Here is a 25414-nt window from a genome sequence, read left to right on the forward strand (position 1 = left end):
CAACATGCAACTAAACCTAAGGGACCAATGAGAGACATAAAAACTGGATCCGTTCCATGATTTGCAGTATGAAATACCATATAGTTCTGCTTGTACACTATCCCAAATACAGTAGTGTGAGAGTCATGTGGCTGTTTGTTCTTGTAACTGGTTAATAATCTACATCTACATGATTACTCTGCAATTCACCTTTAAGTGACTGGCAGAGCATTCTTCAAACCACCTTAAGACTATTTCTTTGCCGTTCCACACACTCTTTTTTAGCTTGAGCCAATCGCCACCTCATTCCTTACACATGCATGCAGGCCGGAGATGGGTGACCTCAAATCCCGCACCACCTCTCAACTGGCCATGAGCTTCAAAGTAAGTATGTTGTGACCCACATCGGGTTACAACATATAAACAGACGTCAGATGTTGGACCCATTCTGAGGCAGATCAGGCATATACAGGAAAGTTATACAATTACTTTTTAGTGACAAACTTAACAGAGTATAATTCTCAACTCGCACAGTTTCTGGTGTTGCCTGCTGGTCATCTAAGGCACTGGGTGGGTCAAACTTCACTGCTGGTTGGAACTCTGTCTTGTTTGACATATGGTGACCTATAAAGTCTGCATTTGGAGCTGCTTGCTTACAGATTGTGCCCCACTTTTGTATTCAGTTCACAATCAGCGAGTGTGAAACCAATGGTTTCTTAAGGTGTATGACCTCCTACTGAACTGATGAATGCTACTCCCACTGTCTCGCCATCTAAGTTACCAGGCTTTACTGTTAATATTCATACCTAGGCTTTTTTCCTGGCACCCCTTGACGAATCGGTCATTACAAGTGCCACACCCATGAACCAGTGAATGATTATGGAGTTACCAAATATTGCCTGTGATGTAGCAAAGTCTGATCAACACAAGCAGCATTAACAATGCATTTCACAACTAATACAATACACTGCTTGAATGGATCTGGACACATCACACTGCTACAGAAACTGCTTAGTCAGCCTTCAGATATGCAGGGTGGCTAAGTGCTAAAATAAAATAAAATAAAATAAAAAAGCTAAATAAATATCCCAGTGAGCTTTATTGTAACTACGGCCAGAAGATAAAGCACAGCCAGAAATAATGTTGAGGTGTATTGATGGTAATCTACATCGTAATTTTATAAGCAGGAGGCTTGAACGGTCCTCTTCTGCAGAAGCTGTTGTAATTATTTTAATTTTTTATCTTAATTGGAAAATTCATTCATGAGATTTTTTTATATACCTACAAAACATTGCCAGTGGTCCACTTTAAATATTAAAAGTAGATAAAACTTTAAGTCTATAATAATCAAAGGAACAAAAACACAGGTGACCAGATCTATGATAAAAGGAATTATTTAAAGGTCTACACATTAACAGAAAGTAATGTACAACATTTTTAAATGTCCAAACAGATGTATCACGAGACCCAGCCGGATAGCCATTTGTGTTAAAATGTCACTTTCGCACCAGGGAAGTGTGCTGGCCCCAGATCAAATCTGCCTGGAAGATTAATGATGAGCGTCAGTGTGAAGGCCAACATGATTTCCCAAATCTCACTACGTGAATACCAGCCTGGTACCAAAGTCCTGCCTCAGTTACATGATTCACAAACATTTACAAAACTTCCACTCACTTTAACATGAATAACACTATTTGCAGACAGTTGAGGTACAGATATTCCATCACTGGGGAGTAACTGGGTGGCAACAGGCAGGGCATCCAGCCACCACTTAAATTAACCATGCGAAGCCATTAATAATCATGTCGACTCTGTGCTGATGTTGGACAAAGGCAGAAGAAGAAGAGAAATTTATTAGAAGATTCCATGTGAAGGTGTAGTGAAATCACATTCTGTTGTAAACTGTATTTCTTATTTTCCTGCCCATCATAGTGCCTACACATTTCCTGTGAAAATAAACCCCCAACCACTTAAGCAGATGTTAGTGAAACATAATGTTGATGTTGTCATGTGAAGCTCCATCTCAAGTCATGAAACAGGTGCTTTTTTATGTGTTAACTTCATTTGATTATGCATGGCAAAAGAAAAATATATTCAAGGACATAAATAGTGACTCCATTAGCAGTGATGCACAATTTTTGGTTAGATGATAATGAGGAGGAGAAAAAGGAAAGAAATCAGTTATGGCCTTGTTTAAGAAACCACCAAGTGATTCAGGGAACTTGCTGGAACAACTTTAGGGTGACTGGATAGTCAGCATGCAGAATAAAAGCACGAAAAGACTAAGTCATATACGCCAACCCCTATCACATTATCCACACTATTATCTGCATGCAAGCCTTTATTTCAATAAGGAAATAGCATACACACAATTTCATATTAACTCTTGAGTGTTGTTGCCTGATGAAGTTCAGCATTGCATTCATTTTGATATTTCTACCTCTAGTTTCAATCCTTTACTTTTTTAATGTTATGTCATTGCACAAACTTGGTCCCCTCACTAACATTAACATTTTTCTTAACAGATAAATAACCTCTGCTGACTAACTTAGCCAGCAAAATACACATATAATAAATCACAAACACTACACCACAAAATAAGATCACACCCCTATATTGTGAAAAAATATGGTCTCTTCCAGTGTTATAGAAACCATGTAGCCATTTCTGGCAATGAAATGTACATCTCCAAGTTGCAGACCTGCATTTCGAATACCACAGACTGTATTGGCACTATCCAACATTACCACAGAAACAGAGTAGTTGGTGCAACATTACCTTTGATGGATGTGGTGTCACTACTCAACTATTGCTGATCCCCACACACACCCACTGACAGGATTATGCCAGATTTCAGTATATAAGCTGGTGCAGGGCCAGTTTCACTATCTGTTCTCCATGTGTTATGAGGCAGGTAATGAAATGCGCACTGTGAGTGTTACTGTACTGGCTATAGTGTTATTATGGTGAACTATAGCTTTAATATATGGAACTCTGGCATGACTTGGACCAGACTTTGCTTGAGAATACAGACCTAATCTAGCTTACACTGTTCCAGAAACATCTTGTAGATGTATCTCGTGCTGCGAATAAACATCGTTGTGTGTGTGAGTAGAATGCCTTTTAACCAAACTGACCCTATAGGTGATTTGAGTAAATGTAAAAATCAACCACAAAAATACGATGCTGTTGTTTTTTATTTCTCTTTGTAGATTATATTCAATTTATTTTTATGCAGTTTCATTTCTTTTTATTGCTTCCCAGTCGCTGTATGTGAGTATATTATGTTGTCCAACATTTTCCATTTGCCTTTGCATACATCCATCAGTGTACACTTTGATTATGCCTTACGATGATAAAACAGATTTAAAAATGTAGTTTGGTCCACATTTCGTTCTGTTTCCCAGTAAATCTAGAATAATACTGAGTCTCTCTATTATGCAAGACAGAAAACCTCTACTCACACAGCTGATAACAGTAATTAAATCTGGACCAGTGGCAGCCCATAGTTAAAGGTTCTGGAGCAGAGTGCCCCAAAAGATATATTAAAATATAGTTTTCAATAATATGGTACATAATTTAAATTAGCAGAAAGCAATAATTTCAACCTGGATTCAAATAATGACACTCAACTTCTTTTTATCTGTTGATACCAAGTGACTTTTTTGAACGCGTAGTAGCTAGCCTTTATGCTGCACTTTGAAATGTCAGTTAACTCCATTTATTGAAGGAAGGAAGAAAGATTAAAATTTAATGTCCTGTCAACAATGAGATCATTACAGACCAAGCACTGGCTCAGATTAGGGAAGGATGGGGAAAGGAAATTGGCTGTGCTTTTTTCAAAAAAACAATCCTGGCACTTGTCTTAACTGATTTAGGGAAATTATGGAAAACCAAAATCTGGATGGCCAGACAGGGATTTGAACTGTTTCTCTCCCAAATCTGTGTATCGTAGGTTTATCGATGCAGTTCTATGAAGTACAGTTACTACGACAGTGAAGTCTAGGGAGTCATACCATCCTCAAAATGATTTTCACAATCCACTACTTCCCTTTTGAATCTGTCTCTGCAGCTCTCTATTATGCTTTGATGTTTTATTAATCAACATATAATATTATATTTTGATACTGTTACCAATACTTTCTGTTTCTGGCATTGGCAAGTCTGCCAATTGTAGTAAAGGAACACCAAGATTGTAAATTTCTTGCTACAACATAGTAGTCGCCGGAGTCTCCACCTAGCACGAGTTTCACAACAACAAAGGATGGGGCCCCTCCACGCCCGCACCAACGTGGTGACCAACACAAAAGTTCTACTGTCACCTCCGTATGCATGTTAGTTTTGAATCAGGCGTCACAGGATGCAGGCTGTGATGTTATCCATGTGTCTGGGTAAGACTACTCATTAACATGGTCCATCAGGAGATAGAAGTGGTCGAAAACGATCGAAGGGTAGCGGTTGTAAGAGCAGAGGAAAAAAAAGTGCCAAGGCCAGCGCCAAGGGAAAAAAAAACCTCTGCGACAGTAGTAAGAGCAGTAGCGGTTTGCTAGCTGCGACAGAGCATGCAAGGTGAGGGAGGTTAGCGTGAGGTATCGTGCAACATTACCTATCGAGTTTCACAAATAATTAGATGAAATTAGGGCATGAACAAGTGCTGTCACTTTCAGATGTTAATAAGATTGATGCTTGTTAACACTATTTGCTTGAGAAACCGCATTATTTAAAATAAATTTTATGCAATGTGTGCATCAGATAGAACAGTCAAAACCATGTATTTTGAGATATAATAGAAGGGGACCAGAAAATTGGCAGGACTCTCCACCACTTGAGGATCTGAACACATTGGTAACAATTTCCAACCTTCCACAGTATGAAAATCATGAGCTGCATCTTGTTGCACCAAGTGCCACTATGATCTGTTTTCTTGTGGATCTCAAATACTTTTGATGTTAAATGCTAGTTGATACAGCACAAGCAAAGGTAATGGAACAAAGCATGTGTGGAACACACAGCACGCCATAAACTTGACGCACTATAAGCAGCTGCCACCGTGTGGCAAGCATTGACACTTTAGCCTCAGCATGCAAAATTTTGCTGCATTATGCGATTTGGTTACCAATCAGTAAGCTTTTCATCAAAAGTGAGAAGAAGAAACCTCACTGATTTTTAAAACAGAGAACTGTATTCATCATTTGAAAGTGTGGAAATGGATTGCAAAATCTGATGAATGTCAATGGGGTTGGGTTGTTTGGGGGAAAGAGACCAAACAGCGAGGTCATCGGTCTCATCGGATTAGGGAAGGAAGTCGCCCGTGCCCTTTCAAAGGAACCATCCTGGCATTTGCCTGGAGCGATTTAGGGAAATCACGGAAAACCTAAATCAGGATGGCCGGACGCAGGATTGAACTGTCGTCCTCCCGAATGTGAGTCCAGTGTGCTAACCACTGCGCCACCTCGCTCGGTATGAATGTCAATGAAATAGTGAGAAATTTTTGTGAATGGCATAGCTGTTTGTACATGTGATATTCATAGCACATTTTTTCCAACTTTCAGACAAAAGTAAAGGGTAGTTATATGTTGACAGCTATCTTAAGTTGTCAATGTAACATGCTATTCAGAACTACAAAATGGATAAAATATTATGCAGTCATAAAACATGTTTATTTTAAAATGAGAGCTTATGACCAGATACGAAGTAAATTTAAGGGCGTTCATATGGATGCCAGCACACAAAACCATAACTGAACAAATAAATTTAAAGTTCTTTGAACAAGCATAAAACTGAGTCAGGATGACAAACTGAGGTTCCTTTTGAAGAAAGAACTGATAATCAAGAAAGGACCCATTTGTGTTTGGTAATGGTGAAGCAGCAACATGCAAACAGCCCCCTCCCCCCCCCCCCCTCTCCCTGCCCCCCCACCCATCCACCCACCTACGCACCCACGCACCCACACACACACACACACACACACACACACACACACACACACACAAATTATTCCCCGTGTAATGTTTCTTTGTTTGCTAATTTTAAAAAAATTGCACCAAGCATAAAGGGAAGAAATCTTTCTCATATGGAGAACCTATATGAGCTGTAAATGGGAACCATAATATTCAAATATCTTCCCTGTTGGAATAAGAAGGACTGCAGTCTTGCTAGGCCAATATATTGTAATCAGTTTAAACAAGTAATAAATTATCTTGGTTTCTGCAACATACCCAGTTGCCCTACAGTTGTAAAGGGGTGGTAGGTGTTACAAGATTGGCAGAACAGTAAAAAATAATAATAATAATAATAATAACAACAAAAAAAAAACAGCAAAACATCCAAAAACAATGTGCATTTAACTGACTCCATACTGAAGGTGATTTATCAATAACTGCTGAAATATCATGTCAGTTGCAATTAAAGAGTGAAAATGAAAGCAGGTATTTGGGAGACACCACTTTTTTGTTAATTTTGTCTAACAAATTCACTGCTACGATATATGAAAAGTCATCCAGAATTAAAGACTGTACCCAATCAGAATGTTTCCCCAGAAGCTTCATTTGTGGAGGTACCAAAGATATTATGCTTCAAATGAGCATCACAGGTTATCTTAAGGAAAGGATGGTAGAACAGGAGATAGCATTCTCAGTATTGTCTGAATAGGAATGTCTCCCCTGTGCATCAACATCCAACAGTAATGGACACTGCTTAATGTATAGCCCAAAAAGAGTTATGAAAATTTTGGGGATATTTGCAATCAAAGCCTCTCTGTCAAAGGTTTCTAGAGGAGCAAATTAAATGTTACACTGTGTAACACTGGAATTGCTAAAAGATCAGTTAGAGGAATGGGAGCAGAGTGGCATTTGTCATTCAGACTGACAGCCAGGGAACCACTGGTCCTGTCCATAAAGAGATCACCATTTCACTGAAGGTTTTGTCCTCAAAGGGCAGAAGCAGTGATATGTCAGAAATGTATCTACTGTCGACAAAAAAACAGCTATCTTTCTTCTATAAAAACTAAGTTCCTCCACTGTTTTAAAAAAGCCATTTATCATAAAAGTTTGTTCTTTAATCTTTCCTTCATTTGGGGTAGAGAATAAAAATCTAAAGAGGGACAACTGACTGGATCAGACATGTTACTCAAACAGATTTCAATTTGCTTAATGGATTTATCTTCCTCAAAGATTACACACACTTTCCTCTCTGCAGTGCAGTTCTGAAGGTGTTCCAGGATGATTAGAGTTTGTGAGTTAGCAGTGCTGATCAGTTCTCACTTATTGAAACCCAAAGTTCATAAGACCTAAACCCTGTCACTGCAGAGAGATTTCTGGACAGCACTTTCCATTTACCACCACCGACAGGGCACGTGTAGATTACAAATGCTATAGAGTTGATGAATATTATCCTTCCTTTGTCTAAACAAAGGAACAGCCATAAATGGATCTCTCTATACTGAACTAAACATAACAACAACAAAATTAAAAAAGACAAAAAAATCAATGTGGCCCACGATAGAAATTTGAGAAACAATATCTGCATATCCATTTTGGATTTCAGAGAAGTAGTCAGAGGCTAAAAGGGACTACTACTCTCTTGAGGATTTCTTTCATAAGTGGACCCCAGATATAGTCACAAATACGTTCTGCCTACTGGATACTACCACGAGGTCATTCACTTGGGATGTTTATAACCAGTAAGTTCTTTATTACAAGAGATGTGTCTCATACCTGTCAAATGGATGGGTACAGATCAGAAACAGGCAATAAAACTAGCAAAATTGCCATGAATATCTGCATAAATAAAGATCATTTCTCTTATGTGCACAAAGTGTATCAGGCACAAAACCACCTCAAGAGAATTTACTGTTAGGTGACTACAATACAAAGAACACTGTCGATTTTTACAACTCTACTACTGGATAATGAAGAAAATATACTAAACATACACTGTAAGATTGACTATTCATATATACAGATTAGAAACAATACCAATATGCTGGTAAGGCGAACAATATAATACAACAGTTGTTAATAATGAAATAATTGTAATTCCCCCTAACACACACACACACACACACACACACACACACACACACACACACACACACACCAGGGGACAGGAGAGGAGTGTTCAAAAATGTTATCCTCCTCCTCGTGACTTAGATATTCTAAACAAATAATCAAAATATTACCAACCTTTAGGCCTTGTCCCACTCTCTGTGGTTCCTGAAATTTCAGCAGAATACCTGAAACATTAATCATTCATAAATCACTATAACCCTCATTAAACAATATCCTATACACCTTAAAATATTCCATGTGCACAGTTGCATAATAAGTTAAGTTTTAATTCTTTCACAAGAATTACCAACCTGGTGTAATATCAATCTGCAATCAATAATGAATATTTTAATGTTAATAACAAGACAATTTTGAGCACAATTTTATTGAAACAACTTGTTTAAATAAACAGACAAGAGAAAGAAACACACTTTAAATACTTAAAAGAACTTTTCTTGTGTTTGTATCAACACAGAAGGGCTAACAACCTAACAATTCTCTCCTGTTAAAGCAGTCACTCATTTGCCATTCATAGTATTTATGAACTGTCAACTAAAAGAGTGCATGACAAAGACAAGCAGAGAAAAATTCTCTTTTGAATCATCATCACAGGATGTTTGATAAATGAAGAAAACATTTTCTTAAAGCACTGGGATGGGGAGGGGGGTGGGGGTGTTTCTTGGGAGTTTGTTGTTGAGGGAAATGCATATGTGGGAGAGAGAAACAGAGGGAAGTGGTGGGTGCAAAGTCTGGATAAGGGAGGTGTAATGTTAAAAAGGCAGGACAGGTAGAAGTCAGATGGAGGGTGAAGGTGGGAAGAGGAGTCGGACTGGGAGGAGTGGATATTTAAGCCAATGAGATTGGGAGTACAGCAATACTGTATAGATGGGGTGCTGCAACTGATGTGCAGCATCCTGTGTGCAGATGGAAATTACAGTATTTCTCTCTACAGTAATGATGACTGATACACTATATCTGACTAAAAACTCTACCACCCAATTACTGAACATGCTGCACACCACAGCATCAATAATTTCAACAGCTGCTTCAGTACCCATGCCATTTAGTTTCCTACCTCCTCCCTTCCCCAACTTAACTATACACATGGTACCCACCATTTCAGCATAACTTTAATTCTTGCAATCCTTTTGGCCTTAAACTCCCCTGGTCCCCTTCTGAATCCCTTACTGTTTTCCTTTTTGGTTGTATTGTTTTCCACACCACTGATCCTGCATCCAGAACTTTTATTTACCTTACCACCAGCTCTCTTTTATGACTGCCACCTTTTCCGGTCAACATTTTGCTGCAGATATTGAGAGCCATCTGTCTTTCCTCTCATATCTTCCAATAACCCACCCCACCCCACCCCACTCCACTCCCTTACTGCCAGCTACACATTTCGCTCTCCATTTAGTATGTTCCTTTCCTCTACTCTACCACTTCTATCAAACTAAGCAATCACTCAGACAATAAGTGTCCCTATAGGTGTGTACATCTGGGTTTGTGTGTGTGTGTGTGTGTGTGTGTGTGTGTGTGGGGGGGGGGGGGGGGGGGGGGGGAGAAGGGGGGCACATGCAAGATTCAATTACAAAGATCAGTCACTCTGAAGCTAGTGAAGTCTCTGATGAACAGTGTACAGTAGAAGCAGGTGAACTGAGGGTATTCCACAATGTGCTGAGAAGAGAAGTGAATTCCAGCACCACTTCAAAACATCTAGAACCAACAGACATGCAGGATTACCATGGAAATGGACAACACAAGAGTCCGTAACTCTGGTTACATGTATAAAATGTAATGTACAAGAGCACACAGTGCTGTGTGACTGAGTAAGACTAAATCCCAGCAGAAGCTTGGCAGTGTGAGGGGTAGGTGGTAGGGGGTGTGGGTGGGGTTTGGGGGTGGGGGGAGGGGAGAAGGAGAAGAAAGAAGAGCATGTAGTGAAGCAACAGTAAATCAATAAATCGTAAAGAAATGTAGATTCACAAAAACAAGGAAACTCAACACTTGGTAACTGTTTAACAGAGCAACCCTGTAGTCCATTTGCACAAGAGAAAGAAGCACTTAGATAGTAGACTGGGAGAATGAGTTTATTGTGATCACCTGCCCGAAGAACAGAACAGGAGCACTTAATTTTTTTTTCATTTGTGGTGCACAGTTTAGCCTGATAACAAAAGCAGAGTTTAAAGAAGTGAAGTTGATTACAGTTAAAGAGGTACAAATAAAAGGAATTTCAGATAATATTCACATTGCATGGAATTACCAAACTGTACTTGCAAGCAAACAGTTGTACCATAGCAAAGTAGCCTTTACACATTGTAAGATAGGATACTGTCCTGCCCCATGTTGGAATTCTAGTACCGGAGGGCTTCTTAATTCTTCATAATAAGTGACCCTGTCAATGGCATGTTTCAAATGAGGGAATGTAACCTGCCATTACAAACAGAATGCAGGATCTCACAGATGTTTGGAGTTGTACAATATATGGACAATGGCTGTAAAGCAAATGCTGGGATGCACTGCTGACACAAGCTGGAATCACAGTTACACACTGAAGTGCCTAATGCAAGCTGAAAGAGTTATACATGAAGTACTCTCAAGAGAAGGCACATGAAGATAGCAACAACAATGTGGCTTCATGCAGAAAAATCTTTTAGAATAAACATCATGAGCTCTACCTGCAGAGAAAGAGTAGAACATAAGTGTGAAATACACCTAGGACTGTACTTGCCAGAAGAAACAGCATGTCTTGTTAATGGAGAAATATCACTATGGCTCTACATAGTGAGAGATGGATAGGGACCTTACTGCTTAAATATGGATGCAAGAAGAATTGGCTGCTGTTCAGAGACAGCTAGAAGCTACACTGGCTATCATGCACACACTACAGACTTTAGGCTGATGGCCTCGATTGCACCAACTTCAGGCCACCTTTTGTGCTGACAGAATTCCCTGATGTCTTTGTGCCTTCTGATATGCATATCCTGACCAGTTAGTCCTCAATCTAGATGAATGCTAAACAGTTGTGAGTTCCTTATGCTCTGGGCAGAAAGCAGAAGTGCATACTGGCCACACAGCTGTCCTCTAAACTTTAGTGACAGATACAAGGTGCTACCCACAGCTGACACCAGATCTGAACCTGCAAAGAAATCTTTGTCTGCTAAGCCTGTGACTGCACTGCCTGCAAAGCCCTTTCAGGGAAATAGCTGTCAGGTTAGAAAAGAAGGTCAATACACAATTTGTGTGTTTATTTGAGAGGGATGTGTCTATCTGTGATGTGGAGAAAGCTCCGTTAACATTTACTGAACACATCGGGTGCAGCCAGCTGCAAACTGCAGCTCATGTTGGTAGAAATTACATCTGCCACCTGTGTTCACAGGCCATCCTCAATTGCTCTACATTGCTAGATGAACTGATGACTCCAGAAAGCATTGCTTTGCTGCAATGTATCCAGAAGCAATTGCAGTCCCCCTTTTTGGAGCCCATTGGAGGGCTTGAAAGAGAGGCACAGTTAATTCTGTAATTATTTCTGATGTAGGTTTCTTTATGCTTTCAGATGGAGCATAGGAGCGCCCCTCTCAACACATCAGGTGTGTACTGCATGCAGGAAATAGGTATTTGGGTGGTAGAGTATGTGTGGCATGTATATGGGAAATTTTTCGGTTGGAGGATCCTCTCCATAGGCTTGTTGATGACTTATATGCCATAATTAGAGGGAGGAATAGTTCACCCACATTAATAACAAATAAAGGGCAATCACCCATATAGGCTTGACACTAGCACTGCCATGGTGTGTATGTAATGCTGTACAGAACTCTATACTACTCTATACTACCTAATGTTGTTATTAGGATTCCAAATGTGAAACATTCTGTGTGAAGATAAGCATACAGCCAAGTCTAAAATGGTAACTAGATGCTTTTATAGACCATATGTCTTAAGAGACAATATTCTCAGAAAAACTTGGAAAATATTGTGCTTAGATTTCCTGATAGTGTTATAGTGATGGGGACAGATTTCAATTAGCCACTTCTAGAATGGGAGACTAATATGATTAAAACGGATGTTAGGCACAGGAATTTGTGAGACTGTCCTGAATGTTCTTTCTGAAAATCACTTTTCACAGTTAGAGAACCAACTCCATGGTAGCAACATCCAAGATCTCTTGGTAACTAAGACAGCCCAACTTTTTAATTTCATTAAAGTAGGAAAGGAAATCAGTGACCATGAAGATTACCCGAGCAGTCAAGACCAAACACTCATCAATGTGGATAAAAATGTGGAGCACAAATGGATAAAACTCCAAAGTATTGTACAATATGCTATAGACATGCATGTGCCAAACAAGGTTGTGAAGGAGGGAAAAAGACATCTTAGGAAATTGCTACAAAAGCAAAGAGAGCTTCATCATAGATTTCAATGAAGTAATAATAGCATTGCTGGCAAAGAACAACTAAAAAAAAAAGTTGAAATGAGTCAAAAGAGACCAATGCAAGAAGCATTTAATGAACGTGATACGAACATTTCTTAGGAAGTACAATCACTCAATACCTGCGTTGACGATTTTGTCAGTTCATTGACTATTCAACAAGAAATTCCTGAAAAGCCAGTGTGTTACAAGAAGCAGTAAATTGATAAAAAAGCATCTACACAGGCTCTCAGTAATTGTACTGTCACTGAAATGGAGAGAGAATCAAAATACTGAACTTTTCCAAAATTGTTTCACTGTGGAACATTGTACAACAGTTCCCCTTTTCAGTCATTGCACAAATGCTGAAATGTCAGATATTTACGTAAATGATTGCAGAATAGAAAATAAACTAGAATCACTCAAAAGAATAAAGGCAGCTGGCCCCAATGTGATACCCATACAATTAGATACAAATTATGTAAAAGAACTAGCTTCCCTTCTAGTAGCTGTTCACTGTAAGCTGCTGGAGCAATGAAGCATTCTCAGCAATTAGAAAAACATGCAGCTCATTCCTGTTTTCAGAATGGGTTACTGGAAATATCCACTTAATTATAGATCTATTTGACTGATGTCACTCAGTTGTGGCATTATGAAACTAATTTAATACTGCCATATGACCGCCTTACAGAACAAAAATTTAGTCTGTAGAAATGAACACAGATCCTGCAGTCAGCTCTGTTCATTTATGAGATACAGACTGCAGACATAACATATTAAAACTACTTTGTGAGAGTTACTAGTAGAACAAGAGTACACAATCAAGTGTGCAAATAATACTCATTTTTGTTAGTAAATCTGGGCATGTATTTGACAAACAATCTAATACTGATTGACGTTCTGAACTACTACTGCTCACTGAATATGGAAATCAATTCATCACCTTTCAGTATATGTACACCACTGGGGACCCATACCACAGCAGAATGCTGACATAATAGTCTATGTTCTAGTGGTAAGAATTATTCTGAGATATTAAATACCCTCTACAATGTCCCATGAGAAAGGAAGTTATTTCCTCAACAAAACCATGTATACCACATTTTAATGACTACATGGGAACAGAATACATTCACAAACACACTGTGCAGTAAGGAATGGATCACTTGAAGGAACACATCGAGCACATGTCAAACCATTCTATTTTAAATACTGCTTTTGTGCTCAATATTACATTGTGTATTACCTGAAAGCGCACATCTCAAGAGTCATTCTACAGATGAAAATGCAACCCTCCAATGGAATTGCAGACAGAACCTACTGAACAGCAATTCAGATATCATAGCTACACCAGATAACTAAAGAACCAACTGCATTGCTTACACCAGTTAGCACATGGGCACTTTCAAGACAGCAAGATTTTGAATGAAGAGCAGTATGAAGGAGGTAAACTCACAAAGTTATCCATGACAATCATTTTTGCAAATATGCTGCTCAAAATTAGCCAACAGGATAACATATGGGGTACAACTGCAACCAGAAGGTTATCCAGCTTTGCCACAGTTTACAGTCACAGCTGGACAGTAATGTAATTTGTACGTGATACCTGAAGAATGAGAATCGCTCCATTATGTGAAGAACAATGTCACTCCACGCTGTTCATTGACACAAGAAAGCTATGCCTGTGTAGTTGATTTTAAGGCTATGGAACTAGAGTCTGCCTGCAGATGGAAGGCTGACTGACTCAAAAACCAATAAATATCATTGCCATATATGGACAACTGACACAGCTGGAGAGCAATCTCACTTTGACAAACTAAGAGCTAGTAGCACCATGTGGCAGATCTGACACTTTCCGCATCACTGCCTAGAGGAGCTCACATCAACAGCACTGTCAGTTTTCAGCAGGAGCAGCAGTACCACTACTGGACAACACTGAAGCTTTCCTGTGCACTGCAGTCACCAGGGTCACATCTAGTAACCACTGGTGTACAGGAAAGAGTTCACCCACAGGACACACGCCACAACCACCAGCATATCAGAAAGACATTGCAAATTATGAGCTCACTGTGCCTGGGTCTAAGAATGCTGTTGAGTGTCATCAACAAGACAATGGAAGAACAGCAATGTCAAGAAAACTTCACCATGCAAAAAGGAGCCCAAGATGTGAAAATGCATTATTAGACAATGATGCTCACCATACCGTCAGAAGCCGGCCGGAGTGGCCAAGCGGTTCTAGGCGATACAGTCTGGAACCGCGCGATCTCTACGGTCGCAGGTTCGAATCCTGCCTCGGGCATGGATGTATGTGTCATCCTTAGGTTAGTTAGGTAGTTCTAAGTTCTAGGGGTCTTATGACCTCAGCAGTTGAGTCCCATAGTGCTCAGAGCCATTTGAACCATACCGTCAGAGCAATAAAGCCACTACCTGTTACCTGTCTTTTGGCATTGCCTGTAAGTCAACTTTTGAGTCTCTCAGTCTCTCACACTCACTTCCTTTGCCTTTCCCCATTGTACATTTTATGTACTTGCATAATTTTACAGTGCAAAAGAGTGTTTATGCTATAACCCTGAGTAGTAATTAAACCTTTGTTCCTCCCCTTTTAGAAATCTGCGTGGACCACTAATGCAAGGTGTAATTAATCAAGTGTTAGCAACAGAGTGTTGAAAATTTTCCACTACAGTGGTGTGCACATCAAGACAGCAGGTGGTGAGGCAATGCACAGTGGCAAGGATCAGTGTACCACATGACACTCCAGTCGACAGCACCATTCTGCCACATCAGCCTGTATCGTGCACTTCCATGTGCACATAGAACTTTTATTGTTGATTTTGGTACAAGCCTGAGTATGGTGAGTCTGCATCTGTATCTCAGTGGTTAATGTGTCTGGTGGCTATACTAAGGATCTGGGCTCAATTCCAAGTACTGTCACGGATTTTTCCTTGGTGGGCGAGAACTGGTACAGGGTGCACTCAGTCTTGTGAGGCCAATTGAGGAGCTACTTGAATGAGAAGTAACAGCTCCAAGGTCAAGGAAGCTGACAACAGCTGGGAGAGTGGTGTGCTGACCCCCCACACTGCTCCATACCACATCCAGAGGATGACACGGCAGTTAGTTCACTCCAACTGTTCCATCAGGGCCACAGTACAGAGCTTTGCTTTTTCTCTGCTTTTGCATTTGGTGATGTTACTTAGCCATTATAGTGTTCATTATGGGTGGCCTTAAGCAAACATGACAAGTATTATGGTAATAAATGATGTAGTTTTATGAGTACATAAATTCTACAAGAGAGAGTCAGAAGCAGTATCAGTGGTCCAGTACAGCACTTACCCCAGTGTTGCCAGTTGCCATGGTGGGCAACAGCTGAAGCATGTGCAGTGGGACAGAGACAAATTGCACACAGACAAGACTGCAAAGTATTCTCCACCTCTCTCTATGCAGAATGCATCACAGAGCACCCTTCTTATGTGAACATCACTTACTTTTCGATTTCTTGCTGAAAGTTTGATGTCCTCTACACCTGCATCTATCTGAGGCTCACCAATTTCCAACTGCAGGAAAAGGTAAAACTTATTTTTCCACATTTACCACAAAGCTGTAAGAAGAAGTCCTATGTCTACACCTTCTACTGCCTGTTATCACTTCCCACCTCTGTTTAACCTTCAGTCTCTTAAACACACCCAGATCTTTCCTACTCATACCTAGTTCAATCTGAAGGTCAACAGCTCTCCCCCCTGTTCCATTTTCTTCCTATCTCTTATCGTAAAATTGTTGAAGAGCCTCATTTACTTCCCCAGCTCCCATGTCACTACAGTCACCCCATTGGAGAAAGAAAAAAAAAAAAGAAAAAAAATAAAATAAAATAAAAAACCTAAAGCATCCATTACACCATACTCTGGAAATTATAATTCCACCGGAAGTGCAGCGGTTTCCAGTCATGGGAAATAATGATTTTAGAAGAATAAGTTAATTACATTAATGAGAAATAGTTGCACATGCTAACAAAAATTTGGTCTTTATGCAATTCCATGTAAACAGATACTTGTGCAGATTTGCTGATCCAAACAAAACAAAATTTACAATTCTGTTTACAGAGGCAAAAGAAACAAAAATAGAACCATAATGCAAGTTTACAATCTTATCACATTTTCTCAAATAATATGTAACTGGTAAAGGTATATCATATCTTTTGATAACATTACTTATACTGTCCGAGGCATGCACTGTTCTTTCAACAGAAATGATATCAGTTATTACCCATGTGAAAAAGGACCTACATAATAGTCTTCTACACAAAGCTTAATTCTCAGCCTCAAGCAACAAATCATTCTTTGTTTGAAAGAAAGTGGAAAGCTGTATCAGTTTTAAATATAGACTTTCAATAATCATGATTGAAATTGCTTGTCAAAAAGTGGACATGCTATTATCTATGATGACATCCACTTTTCTACCACAATTTTTTTTTCTTGCATTACTTCACACAGCATGAATTACGCATCTACCCATGAAACATATGGTACCAAACTACTGGCAGAATCTTTACTCAGCATAGCTCATTCAGTCCCTGGATTTTCTTCTGTTGAGTAACAGAAGCGTTAAGTTTTGTTGTTCCAACATAGATTTAATCATAATATCTTATTTCAGATTTCTCTGTGAAATTACATCCAGTGTAAATGTCACTCACCTCTCATCTTTGGAGTTGTCTACTTGCTTCACTGCTTCTTTGAGTTCAACAAGGGCCAAGTATGCAAATGTAAACTTTCCAACAGTCTCTCGTGGATCAATACAAGGGAAGTACCAATCAACTTCTCCATCATCTTCAGCAATATAAAGGCCATAGTAAGCAACATTGTCCCTGTTAAGAGGAAAAGTATTAATTTCCTGCAAATAGTTTACATTAATCTCTATTTAAATTACTACCAATCTCCTTCATGTCATAATCTGCAATACAGGTTACATTACAGGTGCACCTATACATACATCTTTACTCCACAAGCCACCTTATTGTATGCGGTGGAGTGCACTTTGTGTAACAACAGCACTTCCCCATTTAATGTTCCAGTTGCAAATGGTGTGCAGAAAGAACGACTATTGGTTAGCCTCTGTGTGAGCTCAACTCTCTCTAATTTTTACCTTCATGGTCCTTTCGTGAGACGTGTACGAGAAGGCAATATATTGGTTGATTCTACTAGGGATGGAAACTCTACAAACTTTAAAAATAAACTATGCTCTGATGCACAACAACCTATTTTGTAATCTCTGCCACTAGAGTTGAATTACTATCGTCTGTGACACTTTTTAGTTTACTAGATGAACCTGAGGAGAGATGCATTGCTCTCCTATGGATCTCCTCTATCATATCTAGTAACAAATTTTTAACTATCACTCCCACAAAAAAAATTAAGTTATATAATTAATTTTTAGTTTGTTCATAGGTACATATATCCAGTCTTGGTAATCACTGAAATTCCTGTACCACAGTACCATACCAAGCCACATCAAGAGCCAAAGCAAAATAGTGCAGACCAGTGATGAAGTGCAGTATCATGCAATATTTTGTTTTCTACATCCTAAAGAGAACAATGCTCCAATAACCCATTCTGAGTTGGTGTAACTGTATGACAACAAAGCACAATCATATCACACAATGGTTTTGTGGCATAAACACTTCTAGTGTGGTCAAACAAGTTCATTCGTTTGTTTGTTCATTCATTCATAATTCATTCATTCATCAGCTGGAGGGTTCACGGACTAAACAGCAGAGTCATCAGCCTCTCAGTCAAGAAGTAGTTAATCTGGTGCCAGTGATGACCATCAGAAATGTGATCAGATAATGAAAGTATGTTTGAGTGGCAAAATCAAGGCACCGAAGGCAATAGTGATGCCCGAGCTGAGAAATAATTTAAGAAGTAAAAATGTATGGACTGGTTCAGGAACAGCAGACAAGGGGCCTCCCACAGCTCATCTGTGTCAAGAGAAACCCCAACCGTATCCAACCACCTCACCAACCTGGTTAAGAGCAATGACAGTTACAGAGTAAAGAATGCCTTCTGGTGGTAATGGACATCACTTGACCTATCAATAATAAAACAAAGTGAGAGAAATGGTCAAGGCAGCCAGTGAGTGGGAACAGGTGAGTGATCGCTGCAACTCTGTATGCAACAGGAGCCATCGTTCTCACAACTATTCCAACCCCAATCCATTATAGTCAAGGCATTGAAGAAGGGAACACAACACACTATTCAACTAACTGCTACCCCTAAAATGGGAAACAGGCTGTGGCAGAAGGCGATACAAGAGTAACAAGGAGATGACAAAGACAGCTGACAAAAGAGGTAGGATCAAGGGACCAAAAAAAACTGGGACTGCACAATAATGTCCAAGCAGTGGGTACCAAAGTAGAGTTCTGGATCAAGCTGGACCGAGGTATGACAGAAATGCATGACTCGTGTTTTTGCAGGGGAAACCACAGGAAAGATTCCAATTGGAGCCCCTCTGGATGGCATCTCAGAGCTGGTCTTCAGTCAAGACTACAGAGTGAGAGCTTTATCAAATGCTAAAGTTGCCAACATGTAGAATGAGGGTAACCAGTAGCCCATCGAGGGCAATGAGGAAGAGTGTAACAACTCAGCATGGAGCACTGCAGGATACCATTCTCTCGGATCCATGAGGAACTGAGTGTAGTACCAACTCTAATCCAAAACAACCACTGTGATAAAAACTGATGAATAAAAATTGGTAGGCAGCCTCAAAACCCCAGTCATGACAGGTACGCTAAATGTGATGGTAACAAGTGGTGGTGTATGCCTTATGTAGGTCAAAACAGCTGTCAGATTGCAGTTTCAATCCTAACCAGATGGTCAGTTGGGATTATCCCCCCAGAAATCACCATGATAGGTGGAGGAAATGTCCCAAGATTCGAAGTAATGAAGATTAGGATTTAATGTCCAGTTGTAAATGGGATCATTAGAGACTGAGTATTAGCTCAGATTGTTTTCTTAAGGATGGAGAAGGAACCTTTCCAAGGAACTGTCCTGTCATTTGCCTGGTGTGATTCAGGGAAATCCCAGAAAACCTAAATCTGGATGGCCAGAGACAGATAGATTCAAGGACCTACCACAACCGATAAGTGACCTTCCTTTCAAGCAGTTTTCAGGGCACACTGGTGTGGCTAATCAATCAGTAGCTTTAAATGGAATGGGCGCAGGTTTTTGCTTGGTTTAAAGATTGGGATGATAATACTATCTTGACAATGCAAAAAAAAAAAAATAAAATAAAATAAAATAAAATAAAAATAAAAATAAAATAAAATAAAAAGACACCTATAAACTCCTTTGAACTTATTGTTTATGCATTCAAAAGGCAACCAGTTAAGAAGAGTATGCCAGCATTGTTGCAAAGTATTTCACAAGGCGTTCACCAAGATCAAAAACATCAGTAAAAAAACCAGTCTAAAGGAAAAGACTTGGAACAGTTGCTGACCTCTGGTGGCCCAGAAGAATACAAAATTTTGTCTGCATCTGGGATGAAGAGGTGTACATTCCCAGGGAGGTGACATAGTATTCCTTCTTTCTGCATTTAATTAGATGTTGAGTCTTACTGTGAATTCTCTTGAAAGTGAGCAGGGGAGTCCGTGAAGGATATCTCCCGAGATATTGCACAGCTCTTCAGCAATCCCAAATAGCTGTTTCCATGTCTTTGGTCCATTTTACAACCAGGCGCAAAACATTTTTTAGCACGTACTGTGTGAATTACTTCACAGATGATGACAACACCTGACCACTAGCTGTCATTCATATTACAATGACCCTGCAGCAACCAGAGACACAGGGTGTCACTTCAGCATTGCGTCATTGTTGTGGAACTACTGCCAGCTGCAGCCAAACAAATGGTCTCTGAGGTGTCATTTAGACATGTGCATCGAGCCACATGGGCACTGACCCAGCAGCCACAGTAATCAGATGGAAACCACACACTGTCCAATTGTGCCGACGATTGAACCCTCCATCTGTCCAGCACCCACTGGGCAGCCACCCTTCATCGTCAGCTGTCACTTTTACCTGATGGTTCATAACTTTACTCTGCCCCAGTGCTTTGGCCACAGACTGCAGCATAAGGTGAGTTGAGAGCCCTTGACCACCAGTCATTTCTGCTGCTGCTGATTCAGCTCCAGCTCAGCTAAGGGCAGTAGTGTATCAGCTACCACCAAGCCCAGGACTGCCAAGTGTTACAGTACAACCTCACTTTACATGAGCCAGAGAGGGAGCGCTGAAGATGCCTGCAAGACATGGTCACTTATTCTTCTCTGGTAAACATATTTGAAATACTATAAGAAAAGTACTACCCATCTTTTGGCATCTTTCTCACGACTGCTATTTGAACCCAAAATGCCTGGGTAGGGAGCAGTGGACACGATCATGACACAGAAAAATGGCTCCCCACCTCACCAGTATGGTTGTAAAACCCAACATCTCTACAGCTGCTTTCTGTGTGGAATGCACATACGACCTATTATGAGGGGTCCACAATTCCCCACTTGACAGTATAGCTCAAGAAATATGTAGAAAAGATTGTCTCTGAATTATTTAAACCACTGGTCTAAATCCTGAACTTGGCTCCAAACCAGAGGACCACAATCTGCAATGACTGCCACTTTACATCGTAGCCAGATATGAAAAGCAAAAAATCCAAGAAGTGGCAGCACCATGTCCTGCTATGGCTACCTTGGTCGATCCACCAAAGAGATTAACAACAACAAAACACTAGCCACAGCACTACCACTGTACTCACGCAGGTGCAGACACTATGCGCGGCCTTATTTAAATGAGCACACAGACCACTGCAGTCAGTTCATCTCACTTCTCTATGCTGTTACCTATGCCAGCGATCGAAAGTTATGACAGCACTTTGAATTCTGTACTAACATTTTGGTATAGTCTATCATTCACTGCCTACACTTGGCCAAACTAACTGGACACTGTTTATTGGAATGGACTTTGGCTTGTGAATTGGACTTCTATTTTCATGGTGTTTGTGTAATAAGCATGTCAGGGACTGCGTCTATGTTCTTTCAGTCATAAAAAGACAGTTCTGGGAACAAAGCTGCAAACCACTACCTCAGCTTCCACCCTGCATGCAAGGTCAGCTGTCTTCATCAGTGTAGTGAGCTATTGTAGAAACTGTAGAATGGGCTCTGAATATGGGCAGCAGATATCATATGAACTGAAATGAGCTGGTTGCACCCAGTGAGATCCATAACTGCTTCCACATCTCTGATTAGACTGCATGGCAAGCACACAAAGTTGATACTGGCCAACTTTCCTGACCTGCCTTTTATTTTCCCAGTGGTCCCCATCAACAACCCAATGCTAAACCTTCCAATGACCAGCAAACCCACCCTTTGTGCCTGTCCAGACCTTTCAGGAAGATCAGCTCCAGACCCAAAACACAAGATCACAATATGTATCACCCTGCTTCAGAAGTATTTTCAATGATAACCAGGCCATGGAACCTGTTAGAGTGGAAAATTATGCAATCAGTGTCACTTTCACTGTCTGCCCACAGATTCACAACTCCATCACAACTCTCAATTCACACTCTGGTGTATGTGGACTGGCAAGGTTGAGTGCACTGGAAGGTGCTGCAAATATCAGAGATCTCGAGGGCATTCCCCCTACCTCCATACACAAGAAGTGCAGTCCCTGTCCATCTTTAACCTACATTTCATCTACACAAGGAATATAACATTAACCAAAATAGTGTCTATAATCTACATACTGCTGCAACACTGTTTCTGGCTATCGCTGTGCAACAAAATCAGCTCATGTGACACTAATCCTTGAAAAATACTTTGAAAAACCTTAATAAACACTATTCAAGACAGACAAATATACAGGTACCGTGCAGTTCTTCATAGAAGTACATAAAAAAGGACTTAACACGGTGTACAAAGAAACACTGCTATGGTAGCTGGAGGTTACTCTTGCCTTGAATGCTTGAGCTCTAAGAGAAAATGTTGAAACATTATCTGCTCTGAAGCACCATGTGGCATTAAGATACAAAGTCAGACACCTACGTCTATTTGAACATAGCATGCTACCTGCACAACTAAAAAAATTGCTGACAAAAGGTTCTGTAAAACAATTTGCAATGCAAAATTAACATTCTACATCTGTTAATGTAAGACATACTTCAGCTTGTTCACGCCATATTCTTGTGTCACTTTCCAGCATATCAGCCCAATAAGGTCTTGCACTTTTGCATTTGCCAGTACAACAACATGCATTGGATAATTCCTTTGCTCTTCTGGTAACATAGTTAAAAAGATACCATACGATCTTTTGGACATCCCAACCTGAGCCTGCAGAGAGAAAAATGAGACAGTTATTAATAGACATTCAGGACTTGAGACTGACAAAAAGGCAATAATTTAATTTCACACCGAAAACATTCTGAAAAAACATCAAATTAGTCACATTGGCAAAACATTTCCAAACAATTACACTCACACAGACTAATCTAGAAGCCAGAAAGATAAATGTCTATAGACAAGTACATTAACCAGTATCAGTAATGTGTTTGTTCCAGGATGATTTTATAATGATAAAAGATCTGTCAGCTTAATACAAGGAAAGCATCATTAGGTGAGAGGGGTCATTGTTCTTGTGACAGTTGCACCAGAACAGAAGGAAACATTCGTTAAGTGCAGGTACCTTTTGAAATCAGGTTCTGGATTTTTACTGCACCATATTAGTTTCTCACATTTAACCAACTCTTGTCACACACTGCACTACAATTCAGCATAAAAGGCCTGTAAAATAATGTACTCTTGCAATGAATAAAAAGCATGTATTCTGGATGTACAGTTGACACATCCACTCTGTAGTCTATTTCAAAATTTTTTAATGTATGTATATTTGCTGGTGCTAATTGCAATTTTTATTTAATCTATGTTATGCACGAGAGATTTCCAGTAATTATTCCCACTATCAAGTGTTTTTCTTACAGTATCATCTCATCTTATGTGTCATATGTATCAGGTGCTGCACCACTGTGGTAGATTTACCTTAGTGTTAACGTACAAAAATTTAATCGTTACTGATGTATCTTGTTCAATACATGCCAGCAAATGTGAAAATTTTGCAAGTCTACTTATGCACAGTGCAAGTTAAGGCACAAGTGACATAAGCTGCAGGTTGGAAAGCCATAACTGTAAAATTTCTAGACAAGACTTATCATAATTAACAGCGGCCATTTGGAGTGCAAAGTTCAGAGGGGCACCCTGAGCACTCAAGTGCAAGACTTTTATACAGTGCTTATCAAAATTACTAGCAAAAACTGGCATGGCTGAAAATGTATGAGGGAAAATAGGGGAGGATGTCACGTGGTAGTCATTTCTGTGCAAAACTGTTCAACTGGCCCTGCTTATACAGAACTCGCACAAGCTATTCCTCATTTACAGAGTACACTTAAAACATCTGTAACTAGAATCACTTTCAAATTTGCCAGTATTATAATTTTAAGATGTCAGTTTGATTTCTTTCTTAAAAGAAGTGACGAAACAATAGTATTTAACAAACCAACTCCCAACTGCCTCCTGGTCTCAACCTTCGTTAGTCATTGTCCTTACCCGTCTAGCCCTTTCACTGTTCCTATTCGAGCACTACACAGCTCTCTATTCCACTATTCCACCAATGCACCCAGTCTTTTTACTTCTCTCCATTTCTGCTACCCCCTCACCCCCCCTCCTCCCTTTCACCCCCCCCCCCCCTCTCTCTCTCTCTCTCTCTCTCTCTCTCTCTCTCTCTCTCTCTCTCTCTCTCTCTCTCTCCCCCCCCCCCCCCCTCCTCTGTCCCTTGTCTAACTTCCCGACTGCATCATCTAGCTGCCCCACTCCCCAACTCATCCCTGCACAATCCCAGCAGCACTTCACTCTCCTCACCCCAGCCTCCTCCTTATACCCACACAGTTGCCTCTCCCATAATGCCCTGCAGCTAGCAGTCTGGCTCCAGCTGCCAGAGACTGGTCATGTGTGTGTGTGTGTGTGTGTGTGTGTGTGTGTGTGTGTGTGTGTGTGTGTGTACGCGCGCGCGCCCATGTTGTCTAATATTGACAAAGGTCTTGTTGGCTGAAAGCTAATAGTATGACAGTCTTTTCATTATATTGTTACAAAACGAAAATACACACTACTAACAAGGAGAGTTTACAGTCTTTTAAATTTATCTGTCTAATTGTTTACACAAAAAATGCTAATTTCAACAAAACTAGATGCTATGTTTTTCAAAGTCTCAGGCCCAAATGGCATTCTATGAATCCTACACACTCCTCCCTCAACTGTCACCCTTCTAGTGCCATATTTCAATAACACAATGTTTACCCACAGCTGACCTGAATTTTCAAGCCTTCTCAACAAGAAGACAGACTGTATGGTAAGGATACGTAACAATTCATCCACCAGCAGTCAACCTAGCAGACAGGTAAAATCTCTAACTTGGTCCATAACATTCAAAAACTTACAGCAGCTCAAAAATACTAAAGGAAATACTGACTGTGATAATGATGTTTCTCTCGATGAGATATCCACAAGTGTTTAAATATCATTCATGATTGATAACACCCACTACAATTGTAATACATTTTTATTTTCCATAAAAGGAAAGCACAACCACGTGCATAGAATGTCCATAAGAGTCAACTAACACAGATTAATACAGCGATTCTCTGGTACATGGCTTGTAAGAAGAAAATCCATCTCATATAATCCTCAGCCAGATGGAAAACCTTTTGAAAAACAGGGCAATGATCCAGCATTAAGGGTGTGACTAATAAGCTTCAGCATAAAGCGAGGTGGCCAGACTTTAACACAGAGTACTGCATACATGCCTATCTAGTACTATACCACCCACACATACCAGTGTTAAAAATGTGCCAATAATGTGGCTCACCTTCAAACCCTTGCATACAATACCATTTAAGTTTCATA

At 40.0% G+C, this 25414-nt stretch overlaps 1 protein-coding gene across 1 annotated transcript in view; it reads right to left on the minus strand.

The window, feature by feature from the left end:
• Window positions 1-25414, minus strand: part of LOC124555804 (target of rapamycin complex 2 subunit MAPKAP1) — a 113528-nt gene that overhangs the window by 17602 nt on the left and 70512 nt on the right. The window contains exons 5-7 of the mRNA XM_047129864.1: window positions 22623-22792; window positions 17117-17287; window positions 8163-8212 (exon numbers count right to left, since the gene is read on the minus strand). Coding sequence (XP_046985820.1) covers window positions 8163-8212; window positions 17117-17287; window positions 22623-22792 — 391 coding nt within the window. The remainder of the gene's footprint in view (window positions 1-8162; window positions 8213-17116; window positions 17288-22622; window positions 22793-25414) is intronic.

The sequence above is a fragment of the Schistocerca americana genome, chromosome X, assembly GCF_021461395.2.
Source record: "Schistocerca americana isolate TAMUIC-IGC-003095 chromosome X, iqSchAmer2.1, whole genome shotgun sequence".
Taxonomy (NCBI): domain Eukaryota; kingdom Metazoa; phylum Arthropoda; class Insecta; order Orthoptera; family Acrididae; genus Schistocerca; species Schistocerca americana.